This window comes from Lycium ferocissimum, chromosome 7 (genome assembly GCF_029784015.1).
Source record: "Lycium ferocissimum isolate CSIRO_LF1 chromosome 7, AGI_CSIRO_Lferr_CH_V1, whole genome shotgun sequence".
Taxonomy (NCBI): domain Eukaryota; kingdom Viridiplantae; phylum Streptophyta; class Magnoliopsida; order Solanales; family Solanaceae; genus Lycium; species Lycium ferocissimum.
Window position 1 is genome coordinate 35,861,230 of NC_081348.1, and position 22,545 is coordinate 35,883,774.

The following is a 22,545-nucleotide window of genomic DNA, read 5'->3' on the forward strand; positions in this document are numbered from 1 at the left end:
AAAAGTTTTTAATGTAAAAACTGATAACTAAAAATGAATTTAAGATACTTTTGAAAGTAAAAACCCTTGGAAAATTTATTAGATTTTTTTCTTTTGATATATATTCAATTCAAAGTTGCTACACTCTGCACCCAATAAATCCAAATTTCAAGTGCCATCAAAGTACCTTGACTCTAGGGGTGTGAAAAAACCTGTTTAACCGACAAACTAAACCAGCAAAGTCTTCAAATAAAATTGTTTTCGCCTCCCGCGTCTTTCACATAAAAATACTATACTTAAAAATATAATTTTAATAAGACCTTATGTCCTTATTGGGTTATCGGTTTAACCGTTAATAAAAATTTAAAAATCGAAAATTGAACTGGTAGTCTAATAAAAAAAATTACAGAATCGTTTAAAAATTATTGACCCAATAACTCGATATCGATAAACCAATAACATTTTTTTGATTCGATTTTTATCGGTTAAACCAATTTTTTTTCACACCCCTAGATTCAGGGTCTACTTTGATGACACTTAGAATTTTGGATTTCTCGGATGCAGAATGTAGCAACTTTGAATTGAATATATACCAAAGTACCCTAAATTCATTTTAGCTATCAGTTTTTACATTAAAAACTTTTTTCAAGAGCCAATTATTTTCTTTTAAGCTTGTTCAGAGTTTTCGAATTTGTAAGAAAAATTAAAAAATTGAATAATATCTTAACGAGTTTTGATTCGCATATAATAGAATTGGTTTTAAAATTGATAAAAAAGAGAAAATTAGAAAAAAGAGGAAAGAGGAGAGAGAAAACTGAATAGAAAGAAAAAGACACGGAAAGAAGAAAGGGATGAGCATTGGCGGAACTAGGATTTTTACTAAGGGGTGTCAAAATATAAAAAAGTAAATATACGACGAAATTAAGGAGGTTCAACACATAGAGCCTGTTTGGATTAACTGAAAAAAAGTGGCTTTTAAGCATAAGTGCTTAAAGTACTTTTCAAGTGTTGAAAGTTACGGACAAGTGAGGGATGGCTCAGTGGTAAAGCACCTCCACCCACTCCAGGTAGAGTCACAGGTTCGAGTCACGTATTTGGAGGAAGTGTGGAAACACTATAAATCCTCCTAAATGGGTGGGAAAAAAAAAAAAAAAAAAAAAAAAAAAAATGTTGAAAGTTATTTTATAAATAAGCAATTACGTGTTTGGATAAAAGTGTTTAAAGGGTTTTTAGAAGTGAGGGTAGTATTGGGATTAACAGAAAATATAGGGGATAAAAGGATAACGTTGTTGGTCAAACCAAACCAAAAAAAAAAAAAGTTGGGGTTGAGCAACTTCTTGGTTTTGGCTTATTTTAAGCACTTTTTAAATTAATTTAAGCTGTTTTTCTATTTTTTACCAAACACCCAAATAAATTTAAAATGACTTATAAGCTGGTTTAACCAACTTATAAGCCAATCCAAACTGGCTCATAGTATATACACATAAAAATATTTTTTATACGTACTTACACAATATAATTTTTCATTGAAGGGTGTCGGTTGATACCCCTTAGATGCATGTGGCTCCACCATGAGGATGATGAGGACAAAGTGGTGGTCCCCATTTTAATTTCAATTAAATACTCCCTCACACACCACATACACCTCTACCACTGTAAATTTTTTCTTTTCTAGTACTTTCCATGTATGAAACTTTGTCCGAATATGAACCAAAAACATGAGTAATTATAGTGGTATATAAAACAAATAAAGTAAATTTAGTGAGGTATTTGAATAACTTTAATGACTCTCCAAGAAATTAACTGTAAGATTTTAAAAGGGGACTTCCATTTTACGACTCCTTTAATGAGGAAAAAGAAATCAGGAATATGAAAAGCGTAGAGTGATGGAAGCTTAATTGCTAGCGTAAAATGAAGTGGACTTGTTAACTTTCATGAAGACTTGATGACAGGGTCAACGTCTTCAGAAATGATTAATTAAATGTTATATTATACAATTTCTGAGGACAAGAAACAAAGCACGAAACTACCATTTCAGCTTAGTTGCAAGTTCTTTATGTGCTACCAGAAGAATATTTGTATTTTTTTTATTTGGGTGAGTGTAACCAACCAATAATTATTAAAAGATTCTATTTCCAGGTAAACCACGTTTCAAAAATAAAAGCCCTGCTAATCAGCTGATTTTCTTGCTTATGATTCAAACAAATAGCATATACCATTTCAAGCATCTGGTAGAAAGTTGGGGGTCCTGTTTCTGGTTAGTGATCATGGCTTCTATGTCCAGTCCTTTGTATTTTCCAGTAAAGTTGCCATTTGCTCTACCATGAATATTTCTCATTAATGCTTTTTCATGTTTTGCCGCAGTATTGTTATTTTTCAACTCAGGGAATTCGACCTTGAAAATGTTTGCAAATAGATTTCTGGATGAAGGTCCTTCTTACCAGGTTCATGTTTCTTACTTCTATGTCTTTCATTATCATACTCATCATCATTATCAGTACTATTACTAGTACTAGTATTTATTATCATTTGATCAGTGCTACTATTGTTAATAGGACAGTAATAAGAAAATTTTGATTGGAAGTCTGTATAGTGCTAGCTTTATATCTTAGTGAGGATTACATATCTTGCAATTTACCTAAAAGCGGGCCTTTGATTTCTCTAAACTGATAGTGGTTCTTATCTTTTGATTAACCAACATGATAATTGAATAGTTTTTGCAGATCCATCTCTTAACACACAATTAACTCATTTGTAATACTTGAATACAGGACCAATTCTCAGAAGATGAGAATGAGGACGTGGTTCGTGCTATTGAACTATCTCTTCAAGAATCAAATGGAAAAGAAATATATACAGGTGGTAAGGATCATTAATGATGTAGCCTTTTCATCTCACTTTTTTAAGCTATGAACTTTTTCCTAGTCGGAAGTTGTAGCATTTTAATTCTAGCCCATAATTTTCGAGATTTTGGAGCTGCACTTGGTTATTTTGCAGGAAGTCTCATAAGTAGATTTGGTCATTTTTTGTTAGATATGGAGTTTCCCCAGAATGATGAAGTAGAAGAACTTGCACAAGCGCTGGAAGAAAGCACGTTATCTTCCACAGATTTGAGGTAAATATGGCCTGTGGTATCGAAGTCTCGTTCCCTTACAACATTCCTTCAAATTAATTAGCCTTATCTTTATAATGAGAAATGAATATTTTCATATTCGGAGGAGATTAGGCCTTACACAGACTTGTTTATCTGGCATAGTTTGACAAATTTATGTAAATGATGAGACCATTATGAAAATTTTATTCTTCATCAATCACTGTGCTACTCCTTTAGCTGCTTAAATAAATCTGCTGTAAAGGGATAAGGAATGTAGCGGTCGCTGCAAATATAATTTTTAAGCTGTGTTTAGTATGAAGGAAGTCATTTTCCCGGAAAACATTTTTCAAGAAATGACCTATTTTATGGAAAATGTTTTGCTGTGTTTGGTCTTCTAAAAAGAGCATCTATTCCAAGATTAGTATTATTGGCAAAACAGATAGTGTGTTGATGAAATCTTTGAGCATAAAGATTGATAATAATGATTAAGTGTTGGTTAAACTACGAGATTTCATTGCAAGTTGAGATAACCGTGAAGGAAAATGACTTCCGCCCAAAAGTAAGAGACGTCATTTTCCCCCTTATTTTCCGGAAATTCTTTTCCATCATACCAAACAATGAATCTGATTCCGAACAGTTATTATGCACAAACAACAGACTAACCCCACTCATGAATAATGATAAGATCTGATTGAACACTTCTTTAATGATTTGTAGAGCCACACTTCATCAAGTTCACAGTATATCGTCTGGTTTCCTTTAGGTTGCTGGAGGATCATATCTCCTCTATGATCATGTGGCCCCAAATAGAATCACTGTTTCGTACAGTATTTCATCTTTGTAAGACAGTGAAAAACATAGAATTACTGCTTCATATAGTAATTCATCTTTGTGACATAGTTATTCCTTATGTCCTCTACTATTTACCTCCCTTTTGTTGCAAGCTGATTAAGTTTAAGATCAGATGTTTGTTTAATAAAGCTTTACACCAATACAGCACCAGCACCGAAGGCAGCGAACTGAAATGGTGGAAAATTTTCAAGGAGTTTAATCCATCTGTCCACACATCAAAGTAAGTGCAACACAATTCAAGTGCTAGCACAAAAGTATTTATAGCTAGGTCTTTAATTATCCATAAGAAGAGGACAAAATCACGCTTCTATTTGGTGATAAAGCTAATTCTCCGAAGACCTACTTATCAAAAGTAATTCTCCTAAGAATTAAATCCTTCAGAAGGCTGTTTTTCGATTTCCGAAATAATAGCAAGTAGTATGAGAAAGTAAACTAGTTCATGATTAATACACTTTTTTATCTTTATCTTTCCAGGTTTCATTATCATTGTTGATAAAACTAATTCTCTTAAGAACTAAATCAATGAGATGGTTGTTCCTCAATTTTGGAAATAATTGTGAGTAGTATGACGAAGTAAAACAGTTCCTGATTAATACACCCTCTTATCTTTTTCTTTCCAGTTTCATTATCATTGTGGCATTCTGAAGTATCTTTTACTTTTAATATTTTCTTCTGTATTCCATTTATTAAAGTTGACATTAGTATCCTTTTTGATTTTGTAGGGGCCGTTCTTGGTGGAGAAAGAGTAGCAAGCAGCGGAATACCCCTATTTGTGATGTTTGTGAGGAACAAGTTTGTGTTCCCTTTTCTCAAATCTCTTTCCCGTTTTGCAAAATTTCGGAAGGAGTTAATTGATGCTTCTATTATGGTTGATTATTGCCTATTAACATGATAAATCTTGGTACAGATTTGCTCGGCGTGGTTTAGGTGTTCCTACTGGGGCCAGACTGTCTGTAAAAAACATATATCTGATGGATCTCCTTATTGCTGTGCCTGTTCTAGATTTAAGGTTTTTAAAACCCTTCTATATTATTAGATTGAAGATGTTACTGATTCAGTCTATGGTCCTTAATAAAATGAAGTAAGGTCAATAATTAGCTGACTGGATTCACAGACAGCAAATAAGTTGATATTTAGTAATTAGCTCACTATCGCCGCTAGCATGTTCAAAAAATTGGCTGATAACTAACCTCTCAACAATAGATGTAACTTAAACATATTCTTCTTTAAATTTCTTTTACACTTGCTCAACTTATAACATGATAACTGAGAACTTACTTACCTATTTGCAGATAGGAGACATCAAGTATATCACTCTGAGTGATGGTCGAAAACTTTGCCCTGATTGTCGTTATACAGCAGTTATGGATCCTGAAGATTGTAAGCCCCTTCTCGATGAAGTGCACAGATTTTTCAAGGGATTAAACATGAAAATCAGATATTACATTCCAATTCTGTTAGTTGATGAACAAGAGTTAATCAGAATCCATAAAAAGGTGTGTAGAACATGCGCCAACATTAGCAAGAGGAATTTTTTTACTTCCATCAAATTTTGTAGTAGTAATAGCATTTGGTTGGTTTCATAGGTCGTACTTGGCTCGACGATTTATGAGAAATTTGAACTGGATGCCGTAACTTATGTGAGTATATCTGTTTCTATTATAGACTTATGTTAGATGAGCTGATGTCTTCTGCAATATAATTGAATTTTGTTGTTATACGAGTTCAGATAATTATATATTGCATCCGCCTCTGTTAACACAATGATCTACTCTCTAATTTTGCATTAGATTCACTTATGTTAGGTGTCAAGGTCAATACAAAGGGGTGAAAATATTGAAGTGGTGAAAGAAGTAGAACAACTGCCTCCAGGACGCAAAGTGAGAGCAGTGCTGCTTTTATATGGCTTTCCAAAGTAATCTTCTTCTAAACTTCTATACTTTCACATAAGGGGTCTTCTGATGGATTCAGTATAGAACTCCAAGCAATTTCATCTAGTATTTTCTAAGAGATTAAATAGGAAAATGCATCTCATGCTCTTCATCTAGTTAGGATAAAAATAAGCAATTTCAATTTTGAATTATTTACTGTCTCCTTTCAATGCAATGAGATATGTGGCCCAATTCATTTATCTACAAAACTATGAATGTTCAAACGCATTTTTGTATTCTATGTAATGAACAGTTACTAAATTCTATTTTTGATAAACATATCCTAGAATAGTTAGTATCACCAACTGAGAAGAGAAACTGATCTGTAATAGTAGAGATGTTACTCATTTTGCATTGAAGACGAAATAATTCCTGATTAACAGAGAAAAATCTGCATCACTAACAGCCGTTTCCACATATTGTTCTCCTCTACACGCTACTCTTCCCACGATGTTACCTAAATCGAGACGTTAAGAAATATGGAACGGCTGTGAGTGGGGGTTTCAGATAATTGTTGCTGTCCATATTCTATCCATTAGTGGTCTGATTTTCTCGACTTAGATCAAAGTTAAGAAAAATGTTCTCTTTAATTTAATTCCAGTTTTAAGAGAACGTGTAACGAGTTCCCTACTTTTATTTTATGAATGCATCAATGCTCTCTGTGAACAGGTTGGCCATAGGATCAACTTTGGCTCATGAATTGATGCATGCTTGGATGCGCGTTAAAGGTGGTTTCCAGCTTTTTACTATTGACACTTGTTGCTTTTTTCTTGTTCAAGTAAAAAGAGTGAGCTTTATACGCTACTAGTGTATAGGCATTTTTTACGCCATTAGATTAAGTTGACCTGCAACTATTAAGTAACTTTTTATAGCAAGCCAGATTTAGTAACTGGGGAAAATAGAGTAATAACCTATTATAGCCAACTAAATTACGTAAAAAATTAGAATGTCAGTGTATATTACTTAAATCCAGCTAAAAGTAAAGGAAAGCATACATGTGGAAAGCCACATTCCTCATAAATCTACCTTTTTAGTTCAGCAAAAGAGAGAAGAAACACAAAAATGTCCTCCTCCCTTACTTTCCCTCCTATCGAGAGGAAATCTGATCACTCTTTTTGTTTACAATTTTTCTCTCATATTTATAGGCTATAGAAGACTGTCCCTAAATATAGCAGAAGGTCTTTCCCAGGTTATGGCTCACAAGTGGCTAGAATGGCAATCTTTCACTGGTGATGACTACATGAAGAGTACAAGTGAAAAAGCTCAGTTCTTGAGAAATCTGAAAGAGTTTATGAAAGATGGAATAGAAAAAAGATATTCCGAGGCCTACGGTCATGGATTTAGAGAAGCGAAATGGGCAGTTGAACGTTATGGTTTAAGATACACACTCGAGCATATTGCTCGTACAGGCAAGTTACCTGAATGACTTACTTTTCAGGTGACATTGTCAATTTTTGTGTTAATTCATTCATCATGGGAGGAAACTGATAGTTCTTGGACAAACATTGCTGTAAAAAACTTGTAAAAGAATTTATGTACCTTTGTGACTCCAAATTGAGGCCCTGCAACTACATAGGCAATACAAATTGGAGTGAATATGACCAACCAAATTTCCTTGAGGTCAGATGATAAATTTGTCTTCTTTTTTAGTTCTATTTCTAGCTGTTTTCATTAAGTTTTTTCAGTCTTATTGCTATAGTAGAACTTCATGTGTCGTGTATTTATTGTACTCTGGAGTCTGGAGAATCATTTCCCCATGAATTTCTGGAGATAAAGATTTCCAAGAGCGGAGTTTACCCTGTGCACCCGAAGGGCAGCAACTGCGGATTCCCATGTCATAAAAAAAATCAAAAACAACAACAAATAATCTATGCCTCTACTACTTAATAGAGATTTCGTTACTATGCAGAAATGCCCCAATAGCATAGCTTTGAGTGGAAAGATCATATTATACTAAAAGTGGGAAGCCTCTAAGCTTAAAATTAGATTACGAAAATACCCTTTAAAATTTGAATGAGCCATTTGCCCTCCACTAAATTACTCATTCATCGTTAATGTATGAAAAACCAATTTATGAAGTTTGTCTCAATATTAGCCGAAGAGTTGTAAGTTTGTAACTGACTTGGCTACCTAAGAGTTGTAGTATAGGTGAAGGTAATGAAGAGTCAGTTAATTGAGTTATTCCATTATCTGCCACTATATGACTCTCCAAACCTAAAATTTATTAGTAGTTAATTGCACTTAATTAGGTTCATGTAATGTACAGTTTTTAGCAATTGAAGAGGCAGTATCATCATTCCTGGTGAATCAGCAATAAGTATGAAGAGCACAGGTGTCTCAGTATTTATAAAGAGAAATGGATGCATTGGATGCTCTAATTTATATTCGTTGTTCCGAGTATTTGGCCACTGCGGTATGTAGTTGTATCTCTATTTTTCGTCTTACCATCTATGCAAGCTAATTGAGATGTGTCTATATATTTCCAATATGGTTGTTTTATCCTTCATGCTATATGCTTGTATTGGCTTTTTTGTAATTCAATTTAGTGTCAGCAGATATTTGCGTAGTTATCTATCTTCTTGGTGTTCTTATTTTTTTTAATTCTTGGTATATACTGGTAAAAATTAGGCTTTTGGCTATTCATTTTGTTCACTTTCTTCATATTATGTTTATAAGCTTAATAGGTGAATGATTAATAATGTCAATTGTAGAAGAATTATTATGAGACTGAAGTAGCAACAAGAAGAAATATGGATGAAAAGAAATTAATACATGAAGGTGATGATTATGAAATAAAGGACAAGAAAAAAGCTTCTCCACAACATGAGATGAGATCACCGGAGGATCAAAGATAGTGGTGGACGCGGAGGATACTCCCTTTATAACTTTTTTTGTTATGTCACCTTTATGAAAGGCTTTTTGTGGTGCTTTTGTGCCATGGCCTTTTTCATCGCTACTCATATTTATATATTTAGTTATGCCATTTTAAAATATTTATACGGATTAGAATGGGTGTCTAGAGATTAGTATATATAAAACAGTGCTGGACTTCGATATTAAGTAATACGGAGTATTAACTTTTAATATATATTTTTCTAAAAAATTATTTTTTATTTCCAAATAAACAAGGGAAAATATTTTCAGAGAAAATAATTTTTATGCAAAGTGTTATCCGTAAAAATTGACTTCTCATTAATCTTTATTTATTTTCCTTTTATTTATTGGTTCAGTTGTCATTATCATTTCATGAGCTAATTCCTCAAATGGTCCTTAGATTAATAAATTACCTAGTAAAATTATTTATATCTTCTTCTTTTTTTCTCTCAATAAATTCGCACAATCTCATACATATAAATCTAACAAAGCAACAATACCTGTAAACCCACTTTGAAAGTGACTTAAAATTTGAATATAAAATTACTTATCATCCATATCATAGACTTATACTACTACTATTTAATAGTAAAGCAGAGTTCCACTTATTAAACAAGTATGTAGTATCTTTGCAATTTCAACAGTGCAACTCCATACAACGTCTCAAAGTTAATATGGGTTAAAGCATATTGATGTAAGTTAAGCAAACGTATAGAATCTTCCTATTTCAAATTGGCGCCTTTCTCTTTCTTTCGATTTTGTCTTTCGATTCCTACACGTCAAGTCAGTCAACTAAACGTCGAGGCCTTTTTCCCACTTGTTGGCTGTAGCTTTTAATTTAAGTCACATTTTTTTTTCTCCTAACATAACGTCCCTTTTACTTTGTGGAAATTTGATAATTTTTCCATTAGACAATTTCACGATCGCATTGACTTTTTGGCTCTACAAGTTATTCGAAGAAACTTGGATTATTTGTCCGATTCCATTAATGTGTCTGTTAAATAAAGATAGCTGACAGTAAAGATAGCAATAGCAAATCCTAATTACCCACATCAGTGTGGCTGTGTGGGGATGAAAAATTGATATCTTTATATGATCTAAGCAATTTTCACCTTACGAGTTAGTTTTTAGGGTTACACTGTTAACCCTTGAGAACATTGAACAAGAATGTTACTTGAACCAATAAGCCGATAACATAATTAAAGTACAATATCATTTTCGAACATATAACCATACACCGATAAATTAATAATATTTTTTTGGTTCGGTTTATAGGTCAAATCAAAATCTATTTGATTCGATTTATCAGTCAAATCAAAATCTGCACACTCAGTCTGTTTATGTAGTCTTGGGCAATTCTTATCTGGGATTAAGTTAGGTCTGATGTCCATTTATTTAAATATGTGAAATATCATTGCAAATGGTACATACAAACCTGACCACATAGTATGGATTTTGAGAGTCAAACAAGAAAATTTTTTTACTGCTATTTATTCGTATGCCCTTGAAATATTTTAAATTGTTAATTCTTATGACTTATAGTCTTTTTTTTATGTAGTTTTTAAATATGTAAATTATTTTTGAAAAATCTTAAAAATTGTATATCTAGATGTGCGGTCAAAATAAAGAAACCTGACTCTTAAAATTTGAATTATGTCATATAAATTGAGATAAATGACACGTGTTTCTGTTTTCTTTTGTTACTTCTCCTGAAGATCTTAAAGGGTGACTTTTTCTGTTCTCTTTTAATGAAGAAAAAGGATGAATATATGAAAAGCGTCGAGTGATTATTAGAAACTTTGACTGCTAGTAACATGAGTCACACTTTCTTAACTAACTAGTTTCACCAGGCCCCTGCTAAGCCCGAGCCCAACTCCAGATATAAAAAGTAATATTTTAATTAAAGAAATAAATTTTATGTTGGTAATAATTAAACTTCAAATAAGTATATTTTCAATGTATAAAAGCAAAACTTTCATTTCACTCCAATAATATCTTAACTGTCATTTTGATGAAATTATTTACTCCAAATTAAATGCGGAGCCATAATTTGAAATATATGAGCTTCGAATCCTAATTTTTTAAGTTATTTAGTTCTAAATTAATAATTTGTACATATTTAATGAACTTTTAAGACAAATACAGAATTTGGACCAAAGTGCTACCGAATCCGACCAAATCGGTAGCTGACACTCTAATTCTACCCTACTTCAAACTCATTTTTTGTTTAACAGATTAATTTTAGTTAACCAAACAAGAGATTTTAAAGATAACCCGATCTTAACTGATAATGTTGTCTTTATTTTAACATTATATGGCATCATTTAATAATTTTTAAAAATATCTGAAAATCATTTTTGTACTAATCTTGGTAAACACATATGAGCTCATTAAAGTATAAATATAAAGTAAAAGAAATGCTTACATGTAAAAATCTATAATAAGCATTAAGCAGCAAATGAAAACGAAGAAAATGAAGAGCAACAAGAAGCAAGAATATCTAGCGAAGAAATGATTATTTTTTAGGTTAATAGATAAGATCAATAGAAGAAAACAATAGGAAAAATAAAGTGCAGCGGATGGGATTGTTCCTCCCTTAATAAGGGATTTCGAGGTCGAGCCTGGGAATAAAAAAATTCTGGGTAGGGAGCGCTCTCCCAATTGGAAATACGCTACACGAATGCGGATTAGGGGAGGGCTCGATGATCTTAGAATACACGATAGAAAACAAGTAAATAAGAAAGAATGTTCGACAGCTTTTAAAAAGTAGGTCATAAGAACAAAAAATAAATTTGACTTTAAAAAAATAAGATCAGAACCTAAAAGTAATTAATTGAAAAGCCTGATATTTATTGGAAAAATTTTGGGGAATTTTACATAAATGACTAACATTTAGGGGTTTTAAATTGGGCATAGCTACATTTTAGCTATTTACATTTCGTAGCTACAGTGCGCGCTACAGTAGTTTGCTACAGTTAATTGTATTCAGAAATCGGATTGTATTCAGAAATCGGATTGTATTCAAAATTAGGTTGAGTCAGATTTTGGTGTATTCAATTCAGATTTTGCTGTATTCAAATCAGATGTATTCAACTAAAACATCAAAAACACAAAAATTTGCACTAAAAAATTAACGAATACACTCAAAAACTGAATTCAAGAAATAAATTTCACTTTATTCATTTGTATACACTTCAAAATTCACTGTATTCATTTGTATACAAGAAATAAAATTAACGAATACACTCAAAACTGAATACAAGAAATAAAATTCCGGTCAGATTCCGGCCAGATTTGGTTGTTCCCGTCCAGATCTGACCGCCTCCACCGTCGTCGTCATCAACACCGGATTGTATTCAAAAATAGAAAGCCATTTCCGGCCAGATCTGACTTCGTCGTGAGGGAGAAGAGAGAGAGACGGTGAACAACAACCACCACCACAGCCAACAACAACAACAACACCGTCACACCATCTTCTTTCTCCCTCCTTCACTCCACCACCATTACATCTCTCTCTCTATACTATTTTTTCTCTCTGTTGCTCATCTTTCTTCTAAGTAAAGCTCCATTTCACCATAAAAATCCAAAATCACAACAACAACAGCAACAGCCATCGCCGGAGCTTACTTCTCCGGCGAACCACAACAACAACAACAACAACACGAACCACAACCAACAGCAGTGACCGGAGCTTACTTCTCCGTCTGGATTTCGCATGAAGCAGTGGTGACGATGAGGGAGCAGTGATCGGAGCTCGTTCGCCGGAGCTCCGACGGCGATATTGAGGGCAGAAGGGAGGGAGAAGGAGGGACTAATACACGAAATTCAAATAAAAGAATGTTATTCGCTAAAAACAGAGGGAAACATCTGTCAGTTAATTTTGACAAAATTAATCAAGCAGTTCATAACTTCATATGGCTTATCCAGAGAGACGGCAAGTTCACATAATGTAATAACCATGGTTTTACCTATTCATTGATGCAACTATATCGGAGGAGAGAGAAAAATATGAATACAGGGGTTGCTTTTTTATTTTAACCTATTTTGTATGTTTTAGTTATGGAGTGTAATTGATATACACCCTTTATTTATGAGGTGTAAATAAATTAAAGTATAAATTCTTAGATAAAAATAAAGTCAATGTTAATATACCACTACGTAGATTTCAAAATTTTGTGAGGACTACAAAAGTCCTTATGTTCTCTGTTATATATAATAGTAATTTCATGCATACTTTTCGGGGGGAAAATAACGTAGCTTTCATGAAGACTCGACGACATGTTCAAAGTCTTCGGAAATGATTAATTAATTGTTATATTAAACTATTTCTAAAGACCAGAAAAGGAGCACGAAACTACCACTTCAGTTGATTGCAACTTCTTTATGTGCTACCAGCGGAATATTTGTTTCTTTTTTCTGGTAAGTGCGACCAACCGAATACTCCATTTCTTAACAATTTCTTTCTAGGAAAACCATGTTCCATGTTTTAAAAAATTTAATATCTCTCTGTATTTTCTTGCTTATGTTATGACAGAATAAATAGCCTATGCCATTCAAGATTCTGGCAGAGAAGTTGGGGTCCTGTGCTCTGGTTAATGGTTATAGCTTAATTCTTCTTAGTTCATTGTATTTTCTACTGGTAAACTTGCCATTTTTCTTATTAATGCATTTCTATGTTTTGCAGTAGTATTGATATCTTTCTTTGAACTCAGAGGATTTGATCTTGAAAATGTCTGCAAATAGATTCCTGGATGAAGGTCCTTCTTACGAGGTTGTGTTTCTTAGTTCTCTCTCTGTCTTTTATTATCATCACCATCATCATCGTCATTATTATTATTAATTGGTTAAATCTATTTGAAAAAATTGAATACAGAACCAATTATCAGAAGATGAGAATGAGGATGTGATTCGTGCTATTGAATTCTCTCTCCAAGAATCAAAGGCAAAAGATATATACATGGGTGGTAAGGGCCATTAATAATGTAGACTTTTCATCTGGCTAAGCTAAATTTTGTTCTATTAAGGAGTTAGTATATATATTCTGCTCAAGCTCATAAGTTTCATGATTTTGGAGCTTCACTTGGTTATTTTGACAAAACTATAAAGTGCTCAACTAGTTTCTTACTTACTTTAGGCCAGTAGTCTCATATATAAATTTGGTCTCTTCTTTATCAGATATGGAGTTTCCAGAGACTGATGATGTAGAAGAACTTGCACAAGCACTGGAAGAAAGCACATTATCTTCTACAGACGAGAGGTAAATATGCCCTGTGATTAGCTTGTCATTCCGTTCTTATATGGGAAATGAATACCATTATCCACTGAGTTCTGAACCACGCACAACTAGCTCTCGGAGATTTCTCAGATAGAAACAGATATATGGGAAGTGAATATTTCCATGTTTCCTTAAATCACATATACTCCTATGTAATTGTCCTATTCACCTCCCTTTTGTCACGAGCTGATTAAGTTTAAGATCAGATAATTGTTTACTAAAGGTTTACCTTATTACAGCACGAGTACCGGAGGCAGAGAACTGAAATGGTGGAAACTTTTCAAGGAGTTAAATCCATTTGTCCAACCATCAAAGTAAGTGTTACACAATTCAAGTGCTTCTACATAAGTAATGAAGTATATGCAATTAGGTCTTTAGTTATCCATGCAAAAATCATGCTTCTATTTGTTCTCTTGATAATGCTTAGGAAGTAAATCCTTGAAAAGGTTGTTAATTCCCGATTTTGGAAAAATAACAAGCAGTATAAGAAAGTAAAGACATTCACGAATACAGTTTCTTATCAATTCTTTTCCGGGTTTCATTGTCAGATTATCATCTGAAGTATTTTCGCTTAGATACTTTCTTCTGCTTACCATTTAATCAAATTGACACGCTTTAATGATGATGTAGGAGCACTTCTTTCTGGAGAAAGAGTCGCAAGCGGTGCAATAAACTTGTTTGTGATGTTTGTGAAGAACAGGTTTGTGTTCCCTTTCCTTTCCTTCCCTTTAGTCTTTCTAAACAATCTATCCCTGTAAATCTGAAGATGATCGGAAAATATCTGAATGAGTTACCTCATACTTCTGTTATCTTTCGTACAGATTTGCTCGGATTGGTTAGTGTGTACCTACTGGCGCCAAACTTTCTGTGAGAAGCATACATCTGATGGAACTCCTCAGTGCCACAGCTGTTCAAGATTTAAGGTTTTCAAACGCCTTCTATATTATTAGATTGAAGATGTTTCTGATTGAATCTATACTCTTTAAAATGAAGGTCAATAATGAGCTAAATAGGAACCACTCAATCAGCATGAGAATTATTAAAAATGAGAGTGCAAAGTAATCTTTTTGAATAAATCAACCACTTGCAATTGCATGACGAATATTCCCGAATAGCAAACATAAACAATGAGCTTTTTAGCTGTGACACTGGCTTTACGTTCAATGATACAGTACTAGATGTCAATTACTCAGCTTATAACATGTTAACTGAGAACTTACTCACCTATTTGTAGATAGGAGATGTGAAGTATATCACCCTGAATGATGGTCGGAAACTTTGCCCTGATTGTCGTTATACAGCAGTGATGGATCCTGGAGACTGCAAGCCCCTTCTTGAAGAAGTGCACAGATTTTTCAAAGGATTAAACATGAAAGTCAGATATTACATTCCAATTCTGTTAGTTGATGAAAAAGAGATGATCAGAAATGATAACAACAAGGTAGGCAGAGCAGGTGTTTACATTAGCAAGAGGAATTCTGTTACTTCCATCACATTCTGTAGTAGTAAATAGGTATTTGGTTGGTTTCACAGAGCTCACTTGGCTTGACTATTTATGAAAAATCTACATTGGACGCCGTAACTTATGTGAGTACATTTGTTTCTATTATAGATTTCTCTTGCCTATTGTATGAAGTGATCTACTCTCTCACGTTGCATTTCATTCACTCATGCTAGGTGTCAAAGTCAATACAAAAGGGTGAAAAAGTTAAAGTGGTGAAAGAAGTAGAACATCTGGTTGAAGGACGCAAAGTGAAAGCAATGCTGCTTTTACACGGCTTTCCAAAGTAATCTTCTTCTAAACTTCTATACCATCACATAAGTAGTCTTCTTGATGGATCCAGTATATAACTACAAGCAATTGTCACCTAGTAATTTCTGGGAGATTAAGCAGGAAATATATCTCATGATCTTCATCTAGATAGGATCAGCAAATAAGAAATTTCACTTTTGACTTATTCAAAGTTTTATTTTATGCAATGAGGTAGATGCCCAATAGGTTTATCTACAAAACTATATAGAAATTAACATCTAAAATAAGTCTGCATTTTCATATTTCATGTAATAAACAGTCATAAAATGCCATTTTGAATGAACACAGCCATTTTGTATGAACACATCCTATAATAGATAGTACGACCAGCTGAAGAAGTGAAACTCACTTAGAATAGTAGAGATATCACTCATTAAAAAACAATTTTTAGGATTCACAGAAGCTATCAGAAAAATCTGCATTGTTAACAACCGTTTCCAGCTACTGTTCTTGCCTTAAGGTAGGTCCTTACATGTTACTCATCCCAAGATGTCACCTAAATCGGGAGTGATGATGTCCGTATTCAATCATTTTTGGTCTGTGATATGCTTGACTTAAGATCGAAGTTAAGAAAAATGCTCTGTTGTTTTCCAGAAATAATATGATTCCAGCTTTAAGAGGTTATGTAAGGTTGAAACAAGTTCCCTACTTTAATTTATGGTATGCATCACTGGCCTTTGTAAACAGGATGGCCTTGGGAGCAACTTTGGCTCATGAAATGATGCACGCTTGGATGCGAATTGAAGGTGGTTTCCAGCTTTTAATATAATCTCTAGTTGCTTTTTGTGTAACTTAACTAAAAATAAACCAGTGAACTACATTCCTCATGAATCTACCTTTTTTCCATCTGACATATAGGCTATAGAGGGCTGTCCCTAAACATCGCAGAAGGTATTTGTGAAGTTTTCGCTCACAAGTGGCTAGAATGGCAATCTTTTACTGGTGATGACAACATAAAGGGTACAAGTGACAATGCTCAGTTCTTGAGAAATCTGAAAGAGTATCTGAAAGAAGGAATAGAAAAAAACCATTCTGAGGCATATGGGCATGGATTTAGAGAAGCAAAATGGGCAGTTGAACGTTATGGTCTAAGATCCACGCTGGAACATATATCTCTTACAGGCATGTTACCTGAATGACTTAATTTCGGTCAGTATAACATTGTCTTTATGTTCAACTCATTCATCATTTGGTGGAAACTGAAAAACTGATGGCTCTTGGACGGACATTACTGTGAAATACCTGTAAAGAAAATTTATACTTGACTTTGAGACACCAGATTCAGGTCATGTAAGTACTTGGTTAAGACAGATACAGACTGAAGTGAACATAAATTTCCAGCAGTCATGTCAACACTGACCTGTACAACGGACGAAATATCCCCTGATGATCAGATGATAAATTTGGCTTTTTTGTTAGTTCTATATATATATACTAGCTGTTTCCCAATATGTTTTATCGGACTTTCTGCCTTAGAAGAACTTCATGTGTCATACATAGAATTCTTGAGATCCTGTCTTTTGTCTGTGAATTTCTGGAGATAAAGATTTCCAAGCATGCGTGTCATAAAAGAAATCCATTTAGTAAATTTTTTGGAGCGGGATTTACTTGCATCCCATAAAGATTACAAAATTTGCATGTTCATCATACCGTTATATGCATGATAGTACAGTAGTTTAATCCATACCTCTGCTACTACTTGGGGATTTCATCACTAATCAGAAATACCCCACCTAACCTTGTTTTGCTGGACCATGTCTACAATATATATATATATATATATATATATATAAACTTTGTGAAGTAGAACAGTATGTAGATTTTAATGGTAACCAACAGGAGCAGCTGACTCCTGCAATTTCTTTCCTTGATAATGGATATCCTGCACAACAAGAACAATAACTAAATCAGTTGCATCATTAACTTTTACACAGAATGCAAACCGAAGATAAAATTTCCAGCTAAAACGTGGAAATTCGCAATGATGTTTAAGTTTAATCTAAGAAATAGAAGACGGACACTTACAGATGCGAAATGGTTAACGTCTCTATGATGAGCTTCATCAGCACGGATGACAGTAATAACATCCTTTAGAGTTGCATCCTTAGGCAGTCTCCAGTAGTCAATTGCAATGGCAGGAGCTGGAACATTTTCAATTTTACCGCGACCAATATCATTAAGATACAAAGTATATGAGTGTATAGCCTCCTCTTCCAGATACCCAACAATTCTGTGTGCAAGTTTGGGGGACAGCAAGTACAGCACGAAGTAAAAATTGAAAAACACTCCCTGCACAGCAATAACTAACAACCTCTCGTACCATTTAGGTTGTACTAGCTCCACCATAGTCATCAGATGCATCCTCTCATTCTCAGCTTCTTCTAGTAATGCTTTTATCCAGCCACCACTTTGCTCAAACTTGCGCAATGACCTCAGATGTAATAGCATACCTCCCACCATTCCAGGCACACCTGCCACTGTTTCCAACATCATTGCACGGCAACCGTATTTTTCCTGCAATACAAATCAGATATTAGAATCAATGGTGACAAGAAGGTATTTGATATAAAATCAACTCGAGGATTACTGTTGTAGTGTCCAGAGCAGAGAAGTTCTTCTGTTATACATATTTCCATTACTCTTAGTTAGTCCATGAAGCAATAACTGTAGTAATTTTGGCATGTGTTTCTTTTCACAAAAAGATGTACTACTATAGAAGAATGACCTAAAGAGCACATCTCCGTGGCATCCTGCTCAGGTGTGCCATCAGAGCAATTGGCCACATGTACATATGTTCATTACCAGACCTTTCACATGACGTGTGCATGACCAGTTGCACAAAACTGAAGGTGGTGACAAGCAAGAGGCTGAATCAGTATCTGCCGGTGGGCCCGGTGTCATGATATTAATAAAAAATGGCTTGGTGGTGTGGTATGTTAACGAATTGATCCACTACAATTGATTGGACAACATATTCTTTGCAAAGGTGAGTGGAAAGCAGACCTTAAAAAACAAATCGGTTGGAATCCTGAGAAGTTTCACTGTCCAATAAGCAACCTTGTCAAGGAATGTCTTGGGCACATGGTGCTTGCTTAGATCAATAGACAAGTCAGCCTGATATGTCTCCCAGGGCTACAAACGAAAACAGAAAATAGATATAAATTAGTTAAAGGCAAGACTTTCTTTTGTCTTTTTGAGCAAGTAAAACAAGACATTGTCAGATGAACTTACATGACATCTTGTACCCAAGGACAAAGGAAAAAAGAAAAAGACACAAGAAAGTTTCAATTAAACATTTGCAAGATTCCCTAAATAATAGGAGTACTTAAAATCAGAATAAACAAAAGAAGAATAAAAACAGCTCCAGCTCTTTTATACAAGCGCGATAAAGCAGTCATTTCAAATATAAGCATTCTATCTCCGAAAACTACAAATCATAGCCATGTAGTTAATTTATATTATTTCTAACTGGAAACCAAGGATAATTGTTTTCTATCAGCAACTTCAAACACTAATATCAAACTACGAACTTCCAAAATCTAGTAGACTCATCAACTAGTAATGCCGCCTACACCAAGACATAAACCAGCAATTAAAACAGAGTAAATAGACATGGAAAGCAGGGCAGAAAGTAAGCAGCAGTCAATCAACTTTATCCCCAGGAAATTAAAGGTGATCTAGCAGAACCTCCAAATTATTGCCTGTTATTTGAAACTTTGAAAATTAACCGAAGAAAAAAGACTTAATACAGAGTCAACTCTTAAACTTGTCAAGATATTCCATTTAGACACTCGAACTAAGCGTTGTTCCAATTGAACACCTCAATTCCCAACAAAGTATTCCAATTAGACACATTCGGTTCAAATTTTGGGAAAACGTTTGCACGTGTTTTCATTTGTTTATTAGGTAGTTACGTTAACCCCATAAAATTTGTTATCTCTTTTAATTATATGCATCAACTCAATGTTGGGAGTTTTATGACTTATTAAGGCGAATGCGTATAATTAAAGAAAATCCAAAATTTGAACGGAAAGTATCTAATTGAAACACTTTATTATAGTTAATGTGTTTAATTAGAACAAAGACTTAGTTTGAGTGTCCAAATGAAAATACTTAAGAAAGTAACAAGTTGTACAGTACCATGAAGCAGTTCCAAGGCCACACAGAGCCATCTTCTTTTGTAATCTTTGGCCTCGATACACCCCAATAACTGGAAACAGCTACTTCATCTTCCCTTTCCATCTTCTCTACAGAATCACCACTCGTTTTCTTGTCCTTATCGTCCTCCTTCCTCACTACAGTGGACTTCGAATTCTTGGTTGGCGGTTCACTAGTGGAGCTCATCATCCTCCACCATTGACCAGAGAATATCAGCCGTTGATCACTCATCATCACAACTGACTCACTACTCGGCTTATGAACTTCCCTCCACACTACCAACGGCGGTGATGACAGTTGTGACGCTATGCAACGGTTACAGGTACTGCCATAAACCAATCGCCTCATCACCGACCTTGCCAACAACAACTGATTCATCTTTCCGATCATAAACGGGGGCCAAAATCGGAAGTTTGATTATTTACTTCAGTGATAAAAGAAGCGGTTAACCGGACACACTCGTAGAGCAAAGCATGAGTTAACCACACGACGAACGTTGTACGTTAAGATTTAGTGACGGTTAGACTTTAAACGGGCATCTGGCTTTACCTGTGCTCCAAGCGAACTGGAAAAAAGGAAAGGAAAAGAAAAAAGAGAGACAAGGAGGAACTCGTAAATTTAAAGCGAACGTGGGCCTTTATGGTCTGGATACGTGGCCGTAATGACTGAGGAAAGAACAACGACAACAACATACCCCATGGTATGGGGTCAAGTGGCGGAGTAAAATATCTGTCACACGCTTACCCTGCATAAATCAGGAAGGCGAGGGGAGATTTGTTTCCCTCGGCTCGAGAGAAAACATGATGAGAATGATTGAGGAAAGAAATGATGACTAAAAGCTTAGCAAGAAAAAAAAATTACAAAGTTGGTGACGATGTTGACTTCCGTGACCCGGTGGAATAGTATAGTAGATGTATTTGTGAAGTCCCACCTCCGTGGGATGAGGATCATTTGAACGGAACTTGGATAATTTTTCTCTCATAAGCTAACTTTTATAGATGAATTAAGCTCATGATCCATTTCTTTACCGTATCATTTCATCTGGATAGATCTACAAGCCTACAAATGTCTGTTCAACTTAATCATGATTGAATAAAATTGTTTGCATACCAAAAGCTTTATCAATTTCTTGTCGAGAAATTGCTTTTCCTTTCTCTTTTTCACTTTGAACTAAGCATAAATTCTGGATGGCTCCTCTAGTAAAGTTTACAACACTCTTCTTTGACAATAAATAATGGAGTGCAGTAAATTAGGATTCTCATCATAATATAAGTTGAAGACATGTAAATATAATAATTTTATGTCATGCATGCATATGTATAATTCTTTCCTACTTTTTTCTACCACCTTAGCTCCTATGACTAACAAAATGTTCAATGAATTTATGATATAGATGGAGAAAAGGCATGAGCAAACTTATTTTAATTAAGGTGGGATATTAACTTTTTTATGTGGGCTGAACCTATCGGGAGACACTCGTGATTGACAATATCTTTCACTTAGACACCTTGATGGATATAAATTATTCATGTAATTTCGATATATATAAATGAGATTTCAAATTAAAACATGAATAATTATATCCTATTCTTGTATTTTTCTAACAATTCTTGGAGGAAAAGAAATACATGGAAAAGGAGAAATGAAAAGGCTAAAAATCAAAGAAAAGAAGAAGAAAACTACTTTGGCCAATATGAAGATGTAATCTTGTCAACTTTGTGGGAAATAAAGAAATGAAGTCACTTTGCCCAAAGTAATCTCATTTACTTTGGCCAAAGTAATCACACTTACTTTGGGCAAAGTAGAAGCAATCAAAGGAGCATTCTTGTTGCTATAAATAGCCACATCTTTTGTCTTAAAAGATCATCCAATTGTAAGAAGAACAAGAACTAGTCTTGGTCTCCCTAGGTTCTTTCTCGTAGAAATAATATTTTTTTAGTCTTTTTAATTATTTATAGTCTTCTAAAAGACCTTTTTTAGTTTCCTTACTCCGTAATGGAGTAATCTCTTTTTGTTGGGATAGTTGATGAAGCTTGATACATATTTATGGTACTACCTTGGTTTTAATACATCCTTGGCTTGAAATTTTCTATTTATATTTCAAACTGTGCAAGAATGATAGTTCTTAATTAATCATTATTATCGCGTCTATATATTTTATGTCTAAGTTATAATTATATTGATTTTGTATTCTCACGGAGCAAAATTAATATTTATAACTAACGAGTAGAATAGTAGAGTGATAGTAAATTTTAGTTATCTATTATTCCAAATCTTTATCTTCTTTCTTTCAATCCTATTCTTATAGAGGGATCGAATCAAATAATTTATTGATTTGAGAGGTCGTTATCTTATTTCTTTCAGTCCTATTCTCACGGAGGGATTAAATCAAATAATTTTATCGATTTGGGTGGTATCTATCTTAGTTCTTTCAGTCCTATTCCCATGGAAGGATTGAATCAAATAAGTTTATTGATTTAAAGGCTAATCGCAAGAGGTCTTTACACGTCCTAGCACAATTCAAGCAAGAAAATATTTCGGTTTAATTGTCACTAGTCATAAATTAATT

The 22,545-nt window shown here is 34.0% G+C and overlaps 3 protein-coding genes across 12 annotated transcripts; 2 read left to right on the plus strand and 1 right to left on the minus strand.

Moving 5' to 3' along the window:
* The first annotated feature begins 1,798 nt into the window (after window positions 1-1,798).
* LOC132064676 (protein DA1-like) lies at window positions 1,799-7,511 on the plus strand. Of its 6 annotated transcripts, none has more exons than XM_059457749.1 (12): window positions 1,807-2,236; window positions 2,344-2,423; window positions 2,751-2,838; window positions 3,013-3,094; window positions 4,071-4,145; window positions 4,648-4,717; window positions 4,833-4,934; window positions 5,218-5,421; window positions 5,512-5,565; window positions 5,731-5,840; window positions 6,526-6,584; window positions 7,002-7,511. In XM_059457749.1, exons 2-12 carry the CDS (start codon window positions 2,382-2,384, stop codon window positions 7,280-7,282), a joined length of 1,167 nt encoding a protein of 388 aa, XP_059313732.1. In that variant the 5' UTR covers window positions 1,807-2,236; window positions 2,344-2,381; the 3' UTR covers window positions 7,283-7,511. The 6 variants fall into 6 exon arrangements, with proteins under 6 accessions (XP_059313736.1, XP_059313735.1, XP_059313734.1 ...); XM_059457748.1 differs by having other exon boundaries at window positions 1,808-2,236; window positions 2,751-2,841; XM_059457752.1 differs by lacking the exon at window positions 4,833-4,934 and having other exon boundaries at window positions 1,801-2,236; window positions 2,751-2,841.
* A 5,463-nt stretch (window positions 7,512-12,974) lies between these two features.
* Window positions 12,975-17,590, plus strand: LOC132064677 (protein DA1-like). 5 transcript variants are annotated; one of them, XM_059457754.1, is made up of 13 exons: window positions 12,975-13,149; window positions 13,265-13,328; window positions 13,443-13,501; window positions 13,604-13,694; window positions 13,906-13,987; window positions 14,245-14,319; window positions 14,636-14,705; window positions 14,827-14,928; window positions 15,240-15,446; window positions 15,539-15,592; window positions 15,683-15,792; window positions 16,506-16,564; window positions 16,677-17,590. In XM_059457754.1, the coding sequence occupies exons 2-13, from the start codon at window positions 13,277-13,279 to the stop codon at window positions 16,955-16,957; spliced, it is 1,242 nt and encodes a 413-aa protein (XP_059313737.1). In that variant the 5' UTR covers window positions 12,975-13,149; window positions 13,265-13,276; the 3' UTR covers window positions 16,958-17,590. The 5 variants fall into 5 exon arrangements, with proteins under 5 accessions (XP_059313737.1, XP_059313739.1, XP_059313738.1 ...); XM_059457756.1 differs by having other exon boundaries at window positions 12,977-13,149; window positions 13,415-13,501; XM_059457755.1 differs by lacking the exon at window positions 12,975-13,149 and having other exon boundaries at window positions 13,170-13,328; window positions 13,415-13,501.
* LOC132064678 (ubiquinol oxidase, mitochondrial) lies at window positions 17,481-20,655 on the minus strand. Its single transcript, XM_059457759.1, has 4 exons — window positions 19,959-20,655; window positions 18,822-18,950; window positions 17,844-18,332; window positions 17,481-17,700 (listed from the first exon to the last, which is right to left on the minus strand). Exons 1-4 carry the CDS (start codon window positions 20,364-20,366, stop codon window positions 17,641-17,643), a joined length of 1,086 nt encoding a protein of 361 aa, XP_059313742.1. The 5' UTR covers window positions 20,367-20,655; the 3' UTR covers window positions 17,481-17,640.
* Between the last annotated feature and the right edge of the window lie 1,890 nt (window positions 20,656-22,545).

What these genes read in the sequence shown, in the direction of transcription:
- LOC132064676 (XM_059457748.1), top strand. Translation starts at nt 2,382, where the DNA reads ATGTTTGCAAATAGATTTCTGGATGAAGGTCCTTCTTACCAG. An exon ending in CCATCTGTCCACACATCAAA is followed by an intron (nt 4,146 to 4,647) that starts GTAAGTGCAACA and finishes TTGATTTTGTAG; the next exon opens with GGGCCGTTCTTGGTGGAGAA. An exon ending in CTTTTATATGGCTTTCCAAA is followed by an intron (nt 5,841 to 6,525) that starts GTAATCTTCTTC and finishes CTCTGTGAACAG; the next exon opens with GTTGGCCATAGGATCAACTT.
- LOC132064677 (XM_059457754.1), top strand. Translation starts at nt 13,277, where the DNA reads ATGCCATTCAAGATTCTGGCAGAGAAGTTGGGGTCCTGTGCTCTGGTT. An exon ending in ATGAAGGTCCTTCTTACGAG is followed by an intron (nt 13,502 to 13,603) that starts GTTGTGTTTCTT and finishes AATTGAATACAG; the next exon opens with AACCAATTATCAGAAGATGA. An exon ending in CTTTTACACGGCTTTCCAAA is followed by an intron (nt 15,793 to 16,505) that starts GTAATCTTCTTC and finishes CTTTGTAAACAG; the next exon opens with GATGGCCTTGGGAGCAACTT.
- LOC132064678 (XM_059457759.1), bottom strand. Translation starts at nt 20,366, where the DNA reads ATGATCGGAAAGATGAATCAGTTGTTGTTGGCAAGGTCGGTGATGAGG. An exon ending in GGCCTTGGAACTGCTTCATG is followed by an intron (nt 18,951 to 19,958) that starts GTACTGTACAAC and finishes TTTCGTTTGTAG; the next exon opens with CCCTGGGAGACATATCAGGC. An exon ending in CAACCGATTTGTTTTTTAAG is followed by an intron (nt 18,333 to 18,821) that starts GTCTGCTTTCCA and finishes TTTGTATTGCAG; the next exon opens with GAAAAATACGGTTGCCGTGC.